The sequence below is a fragment of the Coloeus monedula genome (assembly GCF_965178545.1).
Source record: "Coloeus monedula genome assembly, chromosome: 4".
Taxonomy (NCBI): domain Eukaryota; kingdom Metazoa; phylum Chordata; class Aves; order Passeriformes; family Corvidae; genus Coloeus; species Coloeus monedula.
This window is the reverse complement of record NC_138784.1, coordinates 31493172-31512383: the sequence shown is the minus strand read 5'-3', so window position 1 is coordinate 31512383 and position 19212 is coordinate 31493172. Positions and strand designations below refer to the sequence as shown.

Here is a 19212-nt window from a genome sequence, read left to right as displayed (position 1 = left end):
TTCCAGGGTTAGTGGAGGTTTGGATAGTTGCTAAAATGAATTCCTGGGCTGTAATGCTTGGGAGTTTATTGTATGCATGGCTGTAAAGCCTATCTACAAGAGTTGTATTTTAATGTTGATTACTTGCTAGATGTATTTGCTTCTGCTTTTAAAAAGGGTAATTTAAAGCTAATAGATGTACAAGCCCAGCTTGATAGTCTATTGATCAGATTAGTGATAGCCAACTACTATATATAAAGGCATAAAAAGTTCCTGGCTTTACACTACACTGTCAGAATGAGCAAACTGATTTATCCCATATTAGTAATTAAGATTTTTGTTTAGCCTTAACTAAGCAATGAATGCTGATTTTAAAATTGTTCTACCAAGCTGGGAATGATTTAATGTGATATAATCATCCTTTTGTTCATTATTGTTGCTAGCTTTCACATGACTGGATTGAGTGCTAGTTTCATCAGCAGAAAATGTTTAATGCTTATATTTGAAATCTCAGAAGTGAATTCATAACTTGATTTTTACAACTGCTCTTTAAGCACTGCTTACACAGTGGTTCTTTGTAGTGATGTAGGTGCTCCACCTAAGTGTTGAAAAACAGTTTCTAACATTACTTTCAGTAGAGCTGTGTACACTGAATCTTTTGTTAATGTCAAAGGATCCTAGGAAACCAAAACCTTTGGCTGTAAAGATCAAGTTGAGATGCATTTGTGTTTAACCTTGTTGCTTTTGCTGAGTATTTCTAGGTTTTTAGATAGCTGAGTAAAATACTTGAGTTGACTGAAAACATGAACATTTAGATCAGATGCTAAGAATGCTTCTATACGTAGTGATGTCTCTGTATTCCTTACTTAGCATAGGAAGAAACTTGGGGGAAATAGTCCTACTCTAAAGGATTCTCCACTGTACTAATCTTGACTGTACATAAGATAAACATTACAAGACAGTATCTGTCAGATAAGGCTCTTCCAGGTGCACGTCAGTATGCACAGGTATTGTTGCATTCACAAAGTATGCAGTCATCTGAATTACACTCTCAGTTCCTGTAGGTGAACCTACAACCTATTTCCATGAGTGGCAAAGGGACACAGTATAAGTGGTAATCATTTCACTGGTGCTGTCATCAGAGAGTCATTTTCCTACTTAACCCAACAGGGGATAAGTCTGAAGTCCGTAAAGGTGAGGGCTGGGACTGTCACTTCAGTTGTCTGGCGCCAGTTGTAACTATAACCTTTAGACTTGAGGTTCTTGTTCTAGTCTTTTAATTGCTTTTCAAAATTTGACCACTGACCCTGCCCTTTTACTCCCCATAGTTGTCCTTTGACTTCGGGGTAGGGTTTATGTAAGTAATGCCTATAGGAGGAAGCCTTTTACTACACAAATGACTGGGTACGTCTTAGTAACTGGGACGTGTCTTGAATATAAGTTAAACTGCTTATTTCCAAGTGGTCCTGAATCAAGGTCTTACTTTCATAAACTTCTACTGCAAAATTACTCCAAATACAAGGCATCCTAGTTTGTTGGACAGGTAGCTAAAATCTTCTCTGCTCTGAATATTATGAAAGGCAGGCCCTATAGACAGGGGATTTTAAATTGGTGTCTATCAATGACAGAACCAGGCTAGAGTCAAATTAAGTGAAATCAAAGTGTCTTGGGAAAAAAAATGTTAAATTTAGAAGTCAATTCAATGTGTTGTGCTTTTTGCTCTTACATAAAATGTTTAAAAGAAACCAAATTGGACAAGGGCCAGTGAAGTACTCTCCCTGTATTTTAGTTATGCAATACTGTAAGCATGTCATGCTAACATAACACTTCAGTAACTAATAAGTTTGTTTCTGACTAAAAATTAGAAATATTTTCAAAAGTCTATTTTTAGCCAGAAGAATTAGTTTAACTTCTATGTGATGAAAATGTCTTAATTTTCATACTTAGCCATCTATATGATTTGAAGACTCAGTACTGGAAAATATTGTTGCTAGATTTTTGTTGTAAGCCTTCATTCCTGTGCACATTTTTCTGTGTTTCCCACATTGTGTCTAAGCATCCAATGAAAGCATTTGTACAAAGGGATTCTAATGACATTGTCTTGACTTAGCTGTATAAAACAGACTGGATGTTAACTATTTCACTCTTTTCAACTCCTGCTTGCCTGTTATGTTTTGTCTCTAAAGTCTATAATCCATCTGGCTAGGTGAATAAGTGCATTGCTGAAAAAGCAGATTGTAGTGAGATTCCTGACTTGTGAGCTGTATTTAACAGTCACTTGCAATTATTTATAGGTGCTGTTGGTAAGCAGTAGCCGATATCCAGATCAGTGGATTGTACCAGGTGGAGGAATGGAACCAGAAGAAGAGCCGGGGGGAGCAGCCGTGAGAGAGGTGTATGAAGAGGTAACAAAACCAAAACAAACAAAAATCCAGCTGATCTTTGCTGCTGTTATCTTCAGATGGGAGCCAAGAAGGAAGAGAGAACTACCCCCTTTATCCAGTATTTCACTGAGACCTTTGTGGTTATGAAATTCAAAGAACTGCAGTTCTGTGTGTTAGAATTGGGGTATAGTGTGGTGAGGTGAACTAATTAACTTAGCTTCTTCACAGCACTCTCTCATTTCATAGCTAAATTTCTGTCTGCCTTTATAAACAAGTACTGGAAGTAGAACTGTGACTTTATGCCAAATGACATATTGTAGTGTAACATTTCTGTGTTTGTGCAGAAAATGTTTGACTTGCAGCTCTTCTAGAACAGAGAGAAGGTAAACTAACCATTAACGTGTAGCTCTAAGAACTAGAAATAAACAGACCTTTGAGGACATTCCAAACTAAACAGATTAGAAACTGATCTATCTGAGCAGTTGAGAATTCATACATTTAAGGCTGCTTATCTATAAAGACAGCACCATGGTTATAGTCTCCTTTTCTATCTCTGTTCCTATGCCTAGGCAAAACAGAGCTTTAAGTCATGATGAATTCATGCAGTTTCCCTATACTACAATACTTAAATTTCAAACTCAGAATTCCGAATTCAGAATTCATTTGCTATTTATTTTTCTTGGGAAAATATGTCAAAAATATTAAGTGTTACTTTAGTATCTAACAGCCATGTCTAAGCCAAATAAAACTGCAAGAAAAAAAATCAGAATATCACACTTAAATAGAAGGTATAAGGTTTTTCATGTAGTGTATGCATTCTGGTGAGTGAACTAGAGAATTTCTGCCAGACTTAAACAGTTTTCTCACGCCATTTTGCAACTCACAAAACACTCTGATATTGTTGCTGATTAGTATGTGGAATGATTTTTTTTCCTATTAGCTATGCTATTTGGCAGTGTATCTTGCTTACCTGTAAGACTGGTTCTGTTGTGGTGTTGTGGCTTCGGAACTTGATGTAGATGTGACTTGCACCAAACAGTGCCTGCTGTTCAGTGTCAAAATGAGATCTGTGAACTGTGATTCAGTGACCCTTCTCCCATTTTACTTGGGGAACAGACTGCCTCACTATTTGCTGCTCTCAGCAACCTTCCTGCAGTAAGGTTCAAGCATAAATAAGCCTCACTGAATCAAAGTTATTCCATAATGTGTTCAGTTTTGCTGGAGGAGCCCATTTTGACTTAGACAAAACATACTCAGCCCCAGGGTGCAGTCCATTTGGAAGGAGCAAAGGGTTTGGATTCTAAGAATGAGTCAGCAAAGATTTAGGCTTCCAAGCAGTAGTAACGCCCCTAGGGAAAGTCTTGTCTTCCCACTGTCATGAGTTCATGGGTAGGATTAAAAAGCACAGTCCTCTGCTCAATATTCTTAGGAACACTGGTAATTTTAATTGCTGATCTGACTTAAGGTATAATCCAAGATGAGGTAAAGTCCCATCTCCATGTTAAATAAGAGCTGACTGAACTGTTGTCATATGTCTGGGGTTTTTTCTTTGGTGGTGAAGAATGGATGATCTTGAAAGGACTATGCTTTTTATGATGTTTTGGAGTGCGATATAAAGTTCCAGCCATGTTCAGCTTTGAGTGGTGCTTGCAAATGCATAAAGAGTTTTCACAGACTAGGGGCTTTAATAAGCAAAAATAATTTGGTTACTCTTGTTCTACACCCTCAGAATTTCTGGGGTATGATAGCTTGTATAGCTGATCAGTCTTAGAAGCAAGCTCATGCCTTCAAGTAAAATATTCTTCAGCTACCAGCTAAGTCTTGTATGCTTCCATGAGGTTGAAAAGTGCCATTTTTAAAGAAAAAACAGTGGTATTTAGGGGTTTGAGCTGTGGAAATTCATAGTGACCTTTCTAAAGATGGATGTCCTTTCTATTTTTATACTAAGGTCAATGTCACCTGGCAAGCTGGTTACAGTACAATGAGCTGTTAAGAGTTCTGTGAATGAATAAACTTCAAAGAAAGCACAGTGGTACTGGTTTGAAATGTGTTGTTTCAGAATTGGGTCATGCCCAAACTAAGCACTGGTTTCTATTAATTTATTAAAATGGATAAATTCATAGTGAGAGTTATAATGGTATTCTTTAATGGTAGAAGTGTTGATAGCCCACTGGCTTTAAATACCCCTCACTTCAACACCAACAGTAGTGTATTTAGAATCCTTGTTTTAAAACTCAAAGATCTCGGTAATCAAACATACATGCATGGCAGCTGTTTCATAGTCTGCCTCTGTACATGACTCCAGTTTCTATTTTATTTTCAGTTCTGTTCGTGTTAGTGATGGGTTTTTACCTCTACTGAATATTTGGAATGTTTCATTTAAGTTTCTCTGACATTTCACAGGTTACAGGAAATTGACAGTTTTACAAACCTTATAGTAGAATACCAAAATGATGTAGAATAAAGCAATCCCAGAAAGGTATTGAACTTCATCCAAATGAGGAGCTACTCCATTAATGAATTTGGAGCTTTGTCTCTAATTGCATAGCACGAAAGATGAAAGTGAGTTGTCTGCACATGCACTGTTCAAAGAAATATAACACAAATGAGTGGCAAGCCAATGATGCCCAGCCTTGTAAATGGAGGGGCACCCTCCCACTCCCTTTTCTTGCTCCATCTCACAAAAAACAGAGACTCTTGCTTTGTTTGAATTAGTAGTATTTAGAAATGCCTATGAGAAAATATGCAATTTCCCCCAGCCCTTGGTGGGGAAGCTCTGTGTAGCTTCTGAGAAGAAGAGGGTGATCCTAAAGATTAATTTGCTGCAACAGTGACAATGGCAGTTATATTATTGAAGATCTCTCACAGGAAATAGAGGAATTAGCTCCAGTGAGCATCTAATATTTGAAAAACGATCGGGTGCTACAGACTAGAACTAGTTAGACACTGCAAAAATAATTAATAAAGCACACTCTCTGCTGAAAGATTAAGGTAGATGTAGTCAAACATTTTTTTTATAAAAGTATGCAAAAATGGGGCAGGAGTAGTCTTGCCACCATCCCATCAGGAGTGTAGACATTAAAATGGCTACAATACTATCCTACAGATCCCAGAGTTAAAAATAACTCAGATCTTTCAGATCTTAAGTAACTTTCTGCCCTGGTAGACTGTTAGCTTAAAAATTGAACTGCAGCATGACTCTTGCTCCATCTACAGGAAACAGGCAAGTCTGACGCACGCAATCTGAGATTGCAGTACCTCTACAGCTGCCAGCAGGAATGACCTCCAGGCCAGAATGATTATGGGATGAAGTGGATAGTTTTCTCTCCCGTGATTGGATTAAACTAATGCTAAAATACACGTGTAAGATTCAGATCTGAGGTCCTATTTGCATAGTACTCAGACTTCCTTAGAGAATTGTTCTGGGGAAGTGTAGCATTTAATGTCTTTCAGAAGAAAGCTGGGTTTTTTCAGGCTTTTATCCCAAAGTTTAGATGGTCTTACATGCTTATAGAGGCCTATAGGATTCTGTTTACTTGAAGAACCATATTCTAACAGCCATGGGTACATAAAAGCCAAAGGAAGAAGTATGTTTTCACAAGAGGCAAAATGGTTCAAAGTCTAGAATTTAACCAGTGCATTGGATTAGAAGCTTAGCATTGGAAAAGGGGGAACTTCATTTGGTGTTCTGGGGATAAAGCTGATGCATTTCTGGGTCCTCTAGCACTTAGCTTTGACACATTTTGAAGGAACTACATTAAGATAAGAACTTGAAGGAAATGTTCTTGTCAGCAAAAGCACTTAAAAGATCACTGTCAAAATCAAGGTACTTTTTAAACTATGAAGATTATTCAGTTGAATATTATTTTGAGGGAAAAAATAATGAGACTTTGAATTACTACCTTTTCGTATTTTTTGAGTGATTCAAAATACACTGCTGTATGCAGGCATGATGTTACATTTTAGAAACATGTATCTTTGACTAGAGAGTAACTAGGCATCAGTTACAATAATCACATTTAGGTAGAAACATCTGGTTGCACCAAAGCTTCGCTTCAAGCTTTGGGGAATTTTTACACTCGATGTAATACAGTGTTTCTAATAGTTTCATTCAGAATTAGCCAGCCAGGTGTATTTGTTTAAACCACAGATTTGCTTGGAGGGAGAAAAAAGAAACTTAAGTAAATTCCACTTAAACTAACATTGGTAAATTCACATTGTAACTATGGGATGCTAATAAGTTGTCAAACTTCTCTATGAAAGCTATTCAATATCAGTAAACTTAGCTGGTCATGGCAGTTTTGCCATGTGTTAAACATTAGTTGTTAGACTCCCACTTAGCATCTCAGAGAAGCCTTCCTCCATCTATTGATGAGTTTCTTTGTCCTTCAACAGTCCTGTTGCCATAGACCTGCCTTCAAAAATCTTTGTAACATAACTAAGGCTTTGGCCAGGACTTCTAAGAGAGCTTAAAAATCTTCCAAGTTTTTTGTTTTGAGGGGAGGTTGGGGTTGTGGGGTGGAGAGGCAGTTGTTTGGACTTGGGGGCTGAGAAGGATTGATTTTTGTGGGGGTTTTTTGTCTGGGTTTTTGGGGGTTTGGGTTTTTTTTTTCTTGTTTGGTTTGGGTGGTTTTTTGTTTGGTTGGTTTGGAGGGGGTGTTCGGGGATTTTTTCTTCTCCCTCTGGTTGAGCACTAGGCCCATTTAGAGCTATTTCCTTGTACTTAGAAAAGGGTTTTTTTAATGTTTGAGAAACCTGCAGAGTCTGTACTGGCTTCACTGTTGTGCTCTTAAGCCATATCTTTAATGATATTAATCTGTCCTGTGCTGCAGCTTTAGAGAATAAATACAGAAATTACAAAACTTGGGCAGCTCAAGCTGCATACTTGGGGTTGAAGTATTAAAAAAAAAAAGGCTAATCCCACAGATGCACATTGTTATTTTGATGGAATAGAATGATGGGAAATTGCTTTTTCTAGTTGCTCACTTTTCTACAAAGTAGAAGTCTTAAGGATAGGTAATTCTTAGATAGTGCTGAATGAGAAATGAAGCAAAAATTGGGAAAGCAACATACTTTTGTACTCTTACAGATTCTGCTTCTCTTTTTGAAATGATACTGTAATGCTGAGGAAATTGGGACTCATCAGTAAAACTTAAACATTTCTTCAACATGTTCTTTTTGGCTACTAAATGCTTTTTCATTACCCAGTATAGAGCACAAGCAATCTTTAGTGCCTGTTGTGTCATAGCTTACTCTTTCAGCCCAAAATAAGGGCCTGTCACTTTCCTAATTAATGTGCTGCTTGATCACTTATCTATCAGGTCCAGTTGTGTATTTTGGCTTTGTGAGATCTAACAGGTATCTCAGTCATCACAGCAAACAAACAATATTGTATGTAGTTTTGCATTAACTTTGGTCTAGCTCTTGCTCTAGATAAGCAAAATGCCTTGATGATTTGCATGGGCTGTGTTCAGGCTTCCTTCATCAAAATGGCTTAATAAATAACACCAGCCATCTGCTTTCTTTAAAAAGACAGTCACAGAAAACATCACTTGTAAGACTTCGATTAGACTTATTGCTAAAGCCTGCCCAGTTATTTGTTAGTTAGTCATTAAAATGTAATTAAGATGCATATGGTCCTTTATATAAAGACATAAGACACTGATAACTGTCTTTGGCTAAGGCTGGAAGCAAAGACTGAAGATTAGAAAATGTCATCTTAGCACTAAGAAACCCTATTTTAAATATTGGTTATACGAGACAAAAACAACCTAAATATGGCTTTGCCAGTAGGCAACATGTGCCTTTATGTCTGTCATAGGGATGATCATAAGCAATGTCCCTTGGAAGAGGCATTATATATTACACTTGGAAAAGCAAACCTTAGAGTCTTAGTAGAAAGTAATGACCACCTTATCTGAATTGATAAAAGTCACAAAGTATGTGCTGATACACACAGGGATTATTTTAAAATATTGGAGTAAAACTCTGAACTGAAAGCCATTTCTAATGTTACTAGCTAGAAAAACAGGTAAAAACTGCAGAGAATTGGGGATGTAAATTTGGGGTTTATATTACATGCCAAAAGCTAGTTTGATATAAAAACCAACACACATGAAGTCATTATGCTGCAAGACCCATGCAATAACCTACAGTTTAATTTATTATCGTATTTTGAAAACTTAAATATAAGTTTCTGTGTAAAACAGCACTGGAGTTTCAATGATTGCTTTTCTAGATTAATTCTAATACTAATTCAAATTCTCTTGTCCTATATATTTTCCTGGATTATTTCAGTATTGGGTATCATTTATCTATTTAATAAAAATACAGTACACTAAAAATGTTTAAGTTATTTGGTCTGGATGGAAGCCTTGAAAGATTTATGGATTCTTTGATCCACTCATTAGGACAAGCTTTTGTACTCTAACACTCATAAGGAGTCTAAAACCAGAAGCTCCAAAAATAGTACAGCACAATCTAATTAAAACTGAAGTTAAAACTCTCACTTAAATAACCCTAATAAGGAGGAGTATGCTAATATAGGAGGATGGTACAGATACTTTATTTTTTTTTATATTAATACCCCATGCTAACACTTTTGTTTGTTTGTTTGTTTTGTAGGCTGGAGTAAAGGGAAAGCTAGGCAGACTACTTGGGATATTTGAGGTGAGCTATTTCTTTTACATTCTAAAAACAATGGTTTGTGAGAACTGATAAAACTGCAACATCAGAGTTAAGTTCATTAGTATTACCTACCTATAATTTTGCAGTGTTATTAGATCTGCTACATTAGACAGGACTTCAGGTGTTACATGATATGTGAAGATTTGAATAGGAAGAGTTCAAAGTACTTACACCAGTTTCACAGAATCTCAGAATATTCTGAGTTGGAAGGGACCCACAAAGATCATTGAGTCCAACTCACTTTGTCTTGTACAGGGATCAAGCCCATTACCATGGTGTTACGCAGCACCAGGCTCTGACCAACTGAGCTAATTCCAGGTCATTTTGGACCTTTACTGGGAAGATTAAATTAGTACTTGGACAACACCTAGATGTTAAAAACAAAAACAAAACCTAAAAACCAAATCATTGATAGGTTTAAGATTTCTGAAACATTACACCAGCCTTCTTTGAGGCACTCTTCTGACTTTTCCTCCCTGGTTAGATTTTGCTGAAGTAATTTGTCAGCTTTCACACATGTAAATTGATGGGTCTGTATATGAATTCTCATTATGGCTTCGATTCACTAAAAAAAGGCCAAGGCTTTGGATAGCAGATAAATCCAACCTTTAGCAAACCATGTAGTTAAAACCATCTATTTGATAATATAAACATCAGACTCTGAACTACAGACAGCGCAAGGACACATGCTAGCTAGAACTGCATTTTAGTGTTGGTGTTGCCCACTTCTGCTCAGGTTCTAGACAGGAGCAGACTGTAGTGTTAGTAGTCTTCAGCTCATAATACATCCAGTGTTACCATGTTGTGCTCTATGTTGAGTGGAAGACCCTTTAGTCTCAGCTACATGCAAATCTTTACTCAGCTTTTAGAGGCAGTGCATTCCTGACAGGGATTTCCTGTGTGAAGTGTTACTTAGTCATGTGTCCCATTGTCTGAAGTATGGAAGGCATGACACAATTAGAGAAGCTCCTGAAGCTTTGTAGTTAGTAGTACTTACATTTTTCTGATATGTTTTGGGTTTGAGTTGAACTGGATGGTCCTACACATTAAAAACTTGGCTGTGTTTTAACTCTACTGGTTAGTCTACAAAAGTATTTTCCATTTCCCAGCTCAGATCAGAAAAACCCAGGATATCTATCATGTTGTTGCCTTAAGACAGGGGCTGCAAAGCATGATGATTCATTGGTAATTCAGATATGTTCTTCTGAAGCCATCTACACCAGCTATACCAGAAGAGAGAAAAGTTGGTGTTGTGTCACTTTTCCAGGCTACTTCTAACTTAAATCAAGGCCCTACTTTAATTTCACAACAGGGCCCCACAAACTGTTGTTAGTACCATTGAGGGGGCCACACCTTATGACCTGGGGATGGAACTAAGAGAAGATGGGAATAAATGCTGCTGCCGAGTCTTCTTACTCTAGAACTACAGCCAGAAAGGATATGTGTTATAAATATATCTATCCTTAATGGTGATACTGACCAAGAACTCTTGAAGAATTATTTCCTAGTAAAGCACAACAGTTCAAAACTATATTAAGCTTGCAGTGAAACAGTTAAATAGGAAAGGTTATTGGCACAAGGATACAACCATCTGTTAGGGGAGCTAGGCCATAACACCTCCTCATTCTTAACATAGTTGTAATCGTAGATGGTCCAGGGTTTTTTAGGAGCTCAGTTCTTCTCCAAGGGAAAGGAGGGTCTGACTGGTTGGGTAGCACCTCAAACACTGCCACTAGCCTGCTTTGGAGTAGCAGAGAGTAAAGTCTGTGCCAACCTTGCATGGATGGGCTGCAGCATAGTGGCCTTGCCCTGAGCAGATACCTCTGTCAGAGTCTGTATTTAACCTGCCTTCTGCAAAACACATGCCTTCTAAACAAGTGGTGAGTGCTGCCATCGTGGCAAACCTGTTGAATGAGCAGATGGCCAATGATTTTGGTATTTGTCATGATTGCAAGAGTAGGCTATTTAATTTGCTTCACTCACGGAGTGAAACTTTATAGCTGGCATTGTGTAGATGACATGGCCACATGATGCAGTGGTTCCATCCTGCAAAGTGTTTGGGATTTTTTAAATGACCTTTCATCGAAGAAATGAGTTGTGGAAACAGTTTTAGCAAATGTGGTCTACTGTGGTAGCTTACAACATATGTAAAAGATAAGTACCACTACTTACCTTGGGCAGTACTAGTGGACAACTTCTAATATTTAGCTGGATGATCAAGAACATACTTTAGTCAGAACTTCACAATCTTCAAAACTGTTTGTGTTGTCTTGGGTTTGGTTGGGTTTTTTTAGTCTGGGAAAATAGAACAGCTGTTTCAAATAAAATTTTTGCTTTCCCATCATTTTGGATCTCCTAAGTGCAGATGTTTGTTTAGTGAAAATAAACGCCAGGCTTGCTGGCAACTATTCTTTAGAGATAAGTAGTTTCTAATCTTATAGATGTGGTAAGTCTGTAAGTTACTTAGCTGAGAACTTAAACTTCTACTTCTAATATTCAAGCAGAACCAGGATCGGAAGCATAGGACGTACGTTTATGTTCTTACTGTGACGGAAATACTGGAAGACTGGGAGGATTCAGTTAATATAGGTAAATTAATTCTTTGTCCTTATGTGTTACAATTAAAAATGTTTTAAGCAAACTATTTTCATTTTTCTGAAGCAATTTCTATAATTCAGGGGGAATACTAATTATGTTCTAGAAAAAGTCAAGGGATGCTGTTCTTGCACACTTTAATACATACATAACTAGGGTTGCTTCCAACATAGTGTTACTTTTATACTTAGAATACTCTAATACAACATTATGATAGAATAAATATCATTATTAGTTAGGGATACAGCTTGTAATTTTTTGAGAGGCCAAATACTATACTGCCAAATTGCTTTTTCCATATAAAGTAGAATGTTTTACTGCCTGATACTCTAGGGTGCTTTTGAAAGTGTCCTTGATATTAAGCGGTTTATATATGTTCAAGCATAGTATTTGTGATGCTGTAAAACCAAATGAAAAATAGAATTAATCCCACTTTTAACAATACTATCATTGACCTGGTATATGTATTTTCAGAGACCTCACATTTTAAAGGACTGACTTGTAAAAGTAAGATGGTCTTAAGCTGATCTTAGTAAAATTAAGTCTTGAAACTTACATAAACATATCTCTGATACAGGGTATACTATTTTTTAAAACTTACAGCTAACCTGAGTCACTCCATATCTGGATCCATATTCTGAGTATGGAACATGGCTTTTGAAATCAGGCCAAGCCATTCTTCCTGCATGCATGTTCAGTCTAAAGATTGGTTTTCTGCTAGGCATGACAATGTAGGATGGCAGTATCAAGCCATTTAAATAATATCACACTTTCGTCTAATGACCAGATGTGGCTTTTGGAGCATATAAAGAGTCACATGAATTTCTGTCCAGCATTTGCTTCAAGAGAGTTATCTGAAAGGCTTTATTACGAGTTGCATTTTAGTAAGCTTGAGTGAATCTCTTGTGTTCATTGGTTCTTTCAAGGTCTTTTCATTAACTCTTCTGCCTGACAATTTCAACTTCTAAAGAACTGAGAAAAAGTGAGTAAGCAGATAGCAACCAATAGTGCTGTTAAAATTTTGTAACTCTGTTCTTTGTGGATTGTACTCATTCAGGAAGGAAAAGAGAATGGTTTAAAGTAGAAGATGCAATCAAGGTCCTTCAGTGTCACAAGCCTGTTCATGCAGAATACTTGGAAAAACTGAAACTGAGCTGTTCACCCACTAATGGAAACTCTGTGGTTCCCCCTCTTCCAGATAATAACTCCTTATATGTCACTTCTGCACAGACTTCTGGGTTGCCCTCTACTGTGAGATAAACATTTGGATTACCTTTTTATTCGTGTCATCACAACAGGAGACATCTGTGATCACATGTAGGCATCTGTATTAACTGTCAGTTCTAAGTGAAATATGTGAATGTGTCATAATGTTGAATTTATTTGAACATGTTTTTTCTTTTAATGATGTAAAATAGTACTTCAGCAAACCAAAGCCATATAGGGATTTTTTTAAGATGCCTTAATAGGCCATTAGAAAAAAAAACTTGACTATATAAATTTCCATATCTGCTAAAATAAAATATGCATCTCAGTGGTGTTCAGCTTATTCAAAACTTGTGAGTTTTAGTCAGTAGTTAAAGCTTGAGCAAATAGTCTTATACTAAACTCTTATTTGGTATCCAGAGATGAAGTGCTAAGACCTTAAGCCGGCAGCATTTGGGTAAATGGATGTGTTGGAGGCAGAGATGCACAAGGGTGACTACAATAAAGCACTAAACCATTCAGCCTGCCAGGAGTTAAGGATACCAACACTAAGCACTGCTTGCCTCAGTTACCCAAAAGGTTGCCTTGTCCTATGCAATCTTCATTTAACATATAACTAGGGCAAGAACAATAACTTTGTCTTGCAGCTACCAAAACTATCCACAAGACTTTTGTTTCATCACCTGGTCAGCTGATGAACTGTCAGAAGATTTGAGTGAAAAACATTGTAGATCTCTCTTCCCCCTATTTTTTTTCCTTTTAACCTTGATACATGTTTTGTTCATGGTGTGATTACACCGCAGGTTCCAAAAACTTCTAATATTCAATTAGAAACATCTCATATAGTGTTCCTGCAGTCTGTTGTAATTTAAAATTGTTTGGAGGAAAGAAAGTAAGAGTTAACCAGGGGGCACCCTTGGGTTGCAGAGGTGTCTATTAGCAAGCATGTGTTGAGGTGCCTTGCCCTGCAGGAGCCAGTAGTGCTGCCCCCAGTGCTTGGGCCAGGAGTGTTGATACCTATTACACCAGTAGAGAAATAATACTCCTTTTTCTTATTAAGTGTGCTGAAACCCCCAATTTTAAGTTAATTCTTAAATCCTTCAGTTCTACTGTTTTAACATCAATTACTATACTTCTTCAAATAAAAGCTGGCCTCTTGGTAAAAATGTAGTTGGAATAAATGAGGTACAGCTGACAACTTCCCTGTTCTAATTATTTTCTCCTGCTTTTCATCCAAGAAGAGGAAAACTAAATCCACTGTTGGTCTTAATGTTTTTACCATAGGATTACTCTCTCTCTGTGTGTGTGTGTGTGTGTGCATGGTTTCTTCTACAAGAACACAATCTAATTCACATGAACATCCTACTTCTGAATTTTTTTCTAGGATCTAAACCCAACTGTACCTCCTTTATATCCAGCCAAAACAGGTTGAGGTAGACCACTACCTCACATGTGAAGTTTATTCTGGGTAAAGCTCATTCTGTTATACAACATTTGAACATTTGTAAATAGTCCAACTAGTAAATAGTGAGTGTAAAATGGAAAATAAATGTAATTTAAACCTTTTGTTACTCAATACACAAATGGTTAACTTCTACTTTTTTAACACAAATTGTGTAAAATGCTGCTATGAATTTTTTTGTGCTGTTACACTTTTTTAGGAAAAAAATGTTGTTGCCACAAATTACTCCTAGAAAAACAATCTTGTGCCATATGTAAATGCAGTGAAACTAGGGAGACAGATGATCTGATCTCTTAATGCTGCTCTCTTTGAAGAAGTATAAATACTACTGACAAGAGGCATGAGCCACAAAGCTGAAGACTTCTGAAACAGTGGGTAGGACACTGCTTTCCATCCCTCTTAGCTCCTTGTCCAGGTCACTTCCAGAACTGGAAAGAACAAACAAGTGTTCAGGTGCACCTAAGGGTGGAAGTATTGCCAACAGCTTCCCCCTCTTTTCAGTCAGGAGGTGGGAGGCCAGGGACAGAGAGTTGCTATTTCAGTAGTGCACACGTGGCTATGCCCACTTTACACTGAACTTGTGCCAGACTGGGACACCATTTGCTCAGCTCACTACTTTAAACTGAATGGTCTTTCACACATGCTGCTTTGCCAGGTGAAACAGGAGAAAGTGGGGTTGAGCATGATGAATGTCTAATCTTTGTTAAAATCCTACTCATGGGGTGGAAGGGTACCTCTGGCTCCAAAGCTGCCTTTAAAAGAATGAATCATTTAGCTCCCTTTTTTTGATTACTTTAATGTTCACTTTTTTGTTCAGTAGTTATTTTAACACTTTAAATTGAGCAAACTTAGGTTTTCTTGTAACAAGATTATACCAAATCCATGAAAGCTAAAACAGAATCCAGAGTTTGAGTTCTTATTCACTAAAAAAAAAAAAAAATGCTCTGTCTCCATTTCAGACTCTTGGAATGAAATCAATCCAAGCTTGTATGAGATTTAGTGGTAATGCATGATCTTATTTTGTAACTCTTGAATTATGTATTTGATAATAATGTAAAATGTACAGTATTGCTGTTGCTAACAAACTCAGTTGATTGCCTATAAATATTTTTGGTCACACACATTTGAGCTGTTCAGTAGTGCCAGACAGGCTTTTTTTTTTTTTAAACAGCATTTGTTGTATAAATCTCTTCAGTCTCTATGCAACCTTCAGAATGAAGCTCTATTGCTTAGTTTGACTTTACCCCCTTTCAAAGAGAAATGTTTTATGAATTGCAAATGTAAACTAAAGACACTTCAGTTTTGCAACAGGGAACAAACTGTAGTAAAGGGACAGCAGTATGGCTTCAGTACTAATGAAATCTGACACTAAACTCCAACAGAAAGAGTTGTAAAAATGGGAATAGGAAGGCTACAGTTTTTTCTACTACCTATCAACTTAAATGTTAAAAGTATTTCATTTTTACATGAATCTCTAGTTAGATAGGCTAAACCTATTTCAGAGCAAATTTGGGATTTTTCTCATGCCAAAAATTCTGTACAATGTATCCATTTGGTTCTCCAGAGGAAAAAGGGAGACAGGTTCTCATCTGCACTTGTCAGAGTCTAGTTTGTACTGCTGCTTTTCCTGGCTGACAGGTTTTGAGATTCTTATGAGTTACATTATGGTGGTATCAAAGAAAGAGCCTTAAAGTTTAAAATCACATGGAGCCAGAATTAAGCAAAATGGATGTGCTTTTAAACACAAGAAATCCTGAGGTATTGCAGAGAGGCTGTTCAAGTGAAAAATCTTATTTTGGTGCTTACTGCACCCCTGACTTAGACTAGCATTGTTCTGTTAACAACGTGCTGTGAAAAAAACTGTGAGGGGCAGACAGTTGGTTTACTTACCAGCATGGTTTGTGAAGTGAAAACTGAAAGGAAGGGGGAGTGGGAAGGGAATTAAGTTGTAAACATTTTGACCTGCTTGCATGGATTTTCTTTAAAGATTGATGTAAGAATTTTGACTTTTTATATTTGAAAAATACCAGAATAAAATCTAAATTAGTCCTGTGAATGATGTAGTCATTCCATTCCAAATACTGCACCAGAAGTGATTGTGTGAAAGGCTTCAACCCCATCTGAACTACACTTAAGTTTAATTTAATGTTTCCTACTTCCTGCCTCACCCTTGCACTCAAGCTTACCAAGCTAGTTGTTCCAAATAATAGATTTCTCTTCCTTAACATGATGCGCCCTCTCCAAAAGCACACACGTCCAATGCCTGCCCCAGCTTGGAAATTGGTGCAGTGCTCAGCCTGCTGCTACAGACCTACCTCCCCTTACCTTGTTTTTGAACCTGCTTTCTTCCACATTGTTATGGTAAGCAGCTCCTGTGTTCCCCTTCTCAGCATGACTTCTGGCATGTTGACAGTTACCACACCTCCCTCTTTTCACAGCTTAGGGAGAGTTTTACCATAGCCATGTCTGGCTCTTACCACCATATCTCCATGCATCAAGTGCATTATAAGACACAAAGAGTGGTAGAGGTGTGACAAAGCCCAACACATGGCAGGAAAGGCAGAATGATTGACTTTCCCAAGTCTTGGAGAGATGATAAGGATCTTCAAGCTTAAACTGAAGAATCTTAGGGGGTTTTTTAAACTACCCCTCCTTAAACACTTCAGGCCTCAGTGTGGCTGTGGCACTGCCTCCTTGGGACAAGTGCTGGAAACAGCACATCCATATTAGGACAATGCTCCTAAGGAATGGTGTCACCTCTTACCTGCAGACTCAGGAATCACAGGCATAGTCCTGCTTGTAACAATCTGATTGCTATGAGCTATACACCACCACCCCAAACAATGCTCTCAGACAATTTTCTGTCCTTAAATAAGCATGAAATACAGTTCAAAGAGCCATTTTAGGAAGGCTAGGGACCACTGAATGTGTCTGCAGTCAGATCAGCTGCTGCCTGCCTCATGGCCCACACTGCCTTCAGTAGCTCAGTGGTTCCCAACAGCTTTCCCTCATTTGTTACCACCAGTTCTGATTGATGAGCAATATGAAGAAGCATCAACAGCAATGCATGATGCTAGCCAAAGACCATCACCTTGTGCACTTACCCTGCCATTGGCTTACCTGTAGCCTAGTGCCCATTACACCCAGACAGACTGTGTAACAAGGCTCTTGTACTAAGGGCCTTTTTGCTGTCATTCAACTGCTTCACTCTCCTAATTATTTCCTTCTTTCCTGCAACCTGTCTTTGAATAAGGTAGACAAACATCCACAGCAACTGAAGGAAGAAAAAACCCCATTAGAATCACCTTACTGTGTCTTCTGAGATTAGTCTTTGATAATTGTGCATGGGACCACAGACACTCTTCCATAAATTTACCAGTATCCAGCCTAAGCCTTCCAGTGTTACCTGGAAGAACACTGTATTACTCACGAGTAGCTGGTGGGAAAAATGACAGCAGCAGTTCTTCTTAAGGCACAGCAGGTATTCAGGCTGAGACAAGCACACCTGCTACAGCAAGGAACAACTGAACACCATACATGAAATATTTCAGATTTATAAATGATCTTGCAAGCCTTGGCAGACAACTTAGGTAGGAAGATGCAGATTAGGCCTGAACCAAAAATACTCCTTAAATGCAGCTCTGAAGACAAGAACCCATCTTATATCAGAGTATCTGGAGCAACCTTGCAACAAGTACTCCAGTCAGAGATGAGTTTATGTGAAGTAATTTATATTTACCTTCCTAAAAAATTAAATAATGAAAATGCTTCTGTTACATGCCACACTTGGCATCCATCTCTTTATGTGGGAAGGCTCATGCAGTGTGGTAAGGACTTGTGAATTCCACCTTCCAGTGCTCAAGAATCCTCCTTCAGGTGGAGGGCTTGGACCCTCAGTAGTGGGCTGATCAACAGCGACAGCTCCCTAGCAACTTAACTGAGCTACCCAGATCTTAAGGTACAATTCCCTTTCCTAACCCAGGTCAGCCAGAGGTACTGTTCCACTGAGCGCTGGAGCAGTCTTTACCCAGAGATACTCTTACTTGCTCACACCTAACCCCTTAGCTAAGTGTTGAGGGGAGTTCATGAAAGCAACCACCACAGATAAGGCAGTCATACTGCTTGATGCCACTTTTCTAATGCACTCAGTGCAACATAACAAATCATCCTGCACACTTCCACAGTAAAGGCCACAATAAACTGTACAAACTCCATTATTAACCCCATGCCATGCTCATAATGTAACACAGTTTAGCAAAGCTCAATACATTTATCAATTTGATTGCACTAGAAACTGTCCAAACTGTGCAGGTAAGTAGGAAAGTCTTGTACTAAACCAGACAGATTTAAACAGAGGCAGGCAAAAAACCTGCAAAAACCAACAAAAATACCCCAAACAAACAAAACAAACCAAAACTAAACTAAAAAAAAACAATAAACAAAAGGTGGGGGTGCAGGGGGAAACCAACATATCCTCTGAGCTGCGTACCAGAGCAGTCTCTCCTGAGGACTTTTAGGACAAGAGGTGCTGCTCTTCTCTCTCCATACAATGGTGAGGGGAAGCCACAAGCAACTGAAAAGTTATGAGAGAAGTTATCAAGGTTATCTTTCTTATTTTACCAGATGTTAAGAACTGTTAGGAAACTGCTGCACACTGATGGCAGCCCAGTGGAGTTAAATGAAGCTCAGTGCTTAAGTAATGAATAATCACTCTTCCTTTTATTTCAGTGTCATATTACATTACAGTCAAGACATGTTACTGACAAAACCTACCAGACATTTTACTTTAACCCTCAAAAAAAAAAAAAAACCAAAAAAACCCCAAACAAAAAAACCCAACCCGAGAAGGAATGAATATAAATAGAGATGTCACAATATTTGATGTCACTAGTCCATTAA

The 19212-nt window shown here is 37.9% G+C and overlaps 1 protein-coding gene across 2 annotated transcripts in view; it reads left to right on the top strand.

Annotated features, from left to right (window-relative positions):
- The window catches only part of NUDT4 (nudix hydrolase 4), a 28053-nt gene extending 11684 nt beyond the window's left edge, over positions 1–16369 (top strand). The window contains exons 2-5 of one of the 2 annotated variants that reach the window (XM_082280661.1): positions 2274–2384; positions 8988–9032; positions 11552–11639; positions 12703–16369. In XM_082280661.1, the coding sequence (XP_082136787.1) occupies positions 2274–2384; positions 8988–9032; positions 11552–11639; positions 12703–12905 (447 nt within the window). In that variant the 3' untranslated portion in view covers positions 12906–16369. The remainder of the gene's footprint in view (positions 1–2273; positions 2385–8987; positions 9033–11551; positions 11640–12702) is intronic. The other variant, XM_082280662.1, reaches the window with a different exon arrangement.
- The last annotated feature ends 2843 nt before the right edge of the window (positions 16370–19212 follow it).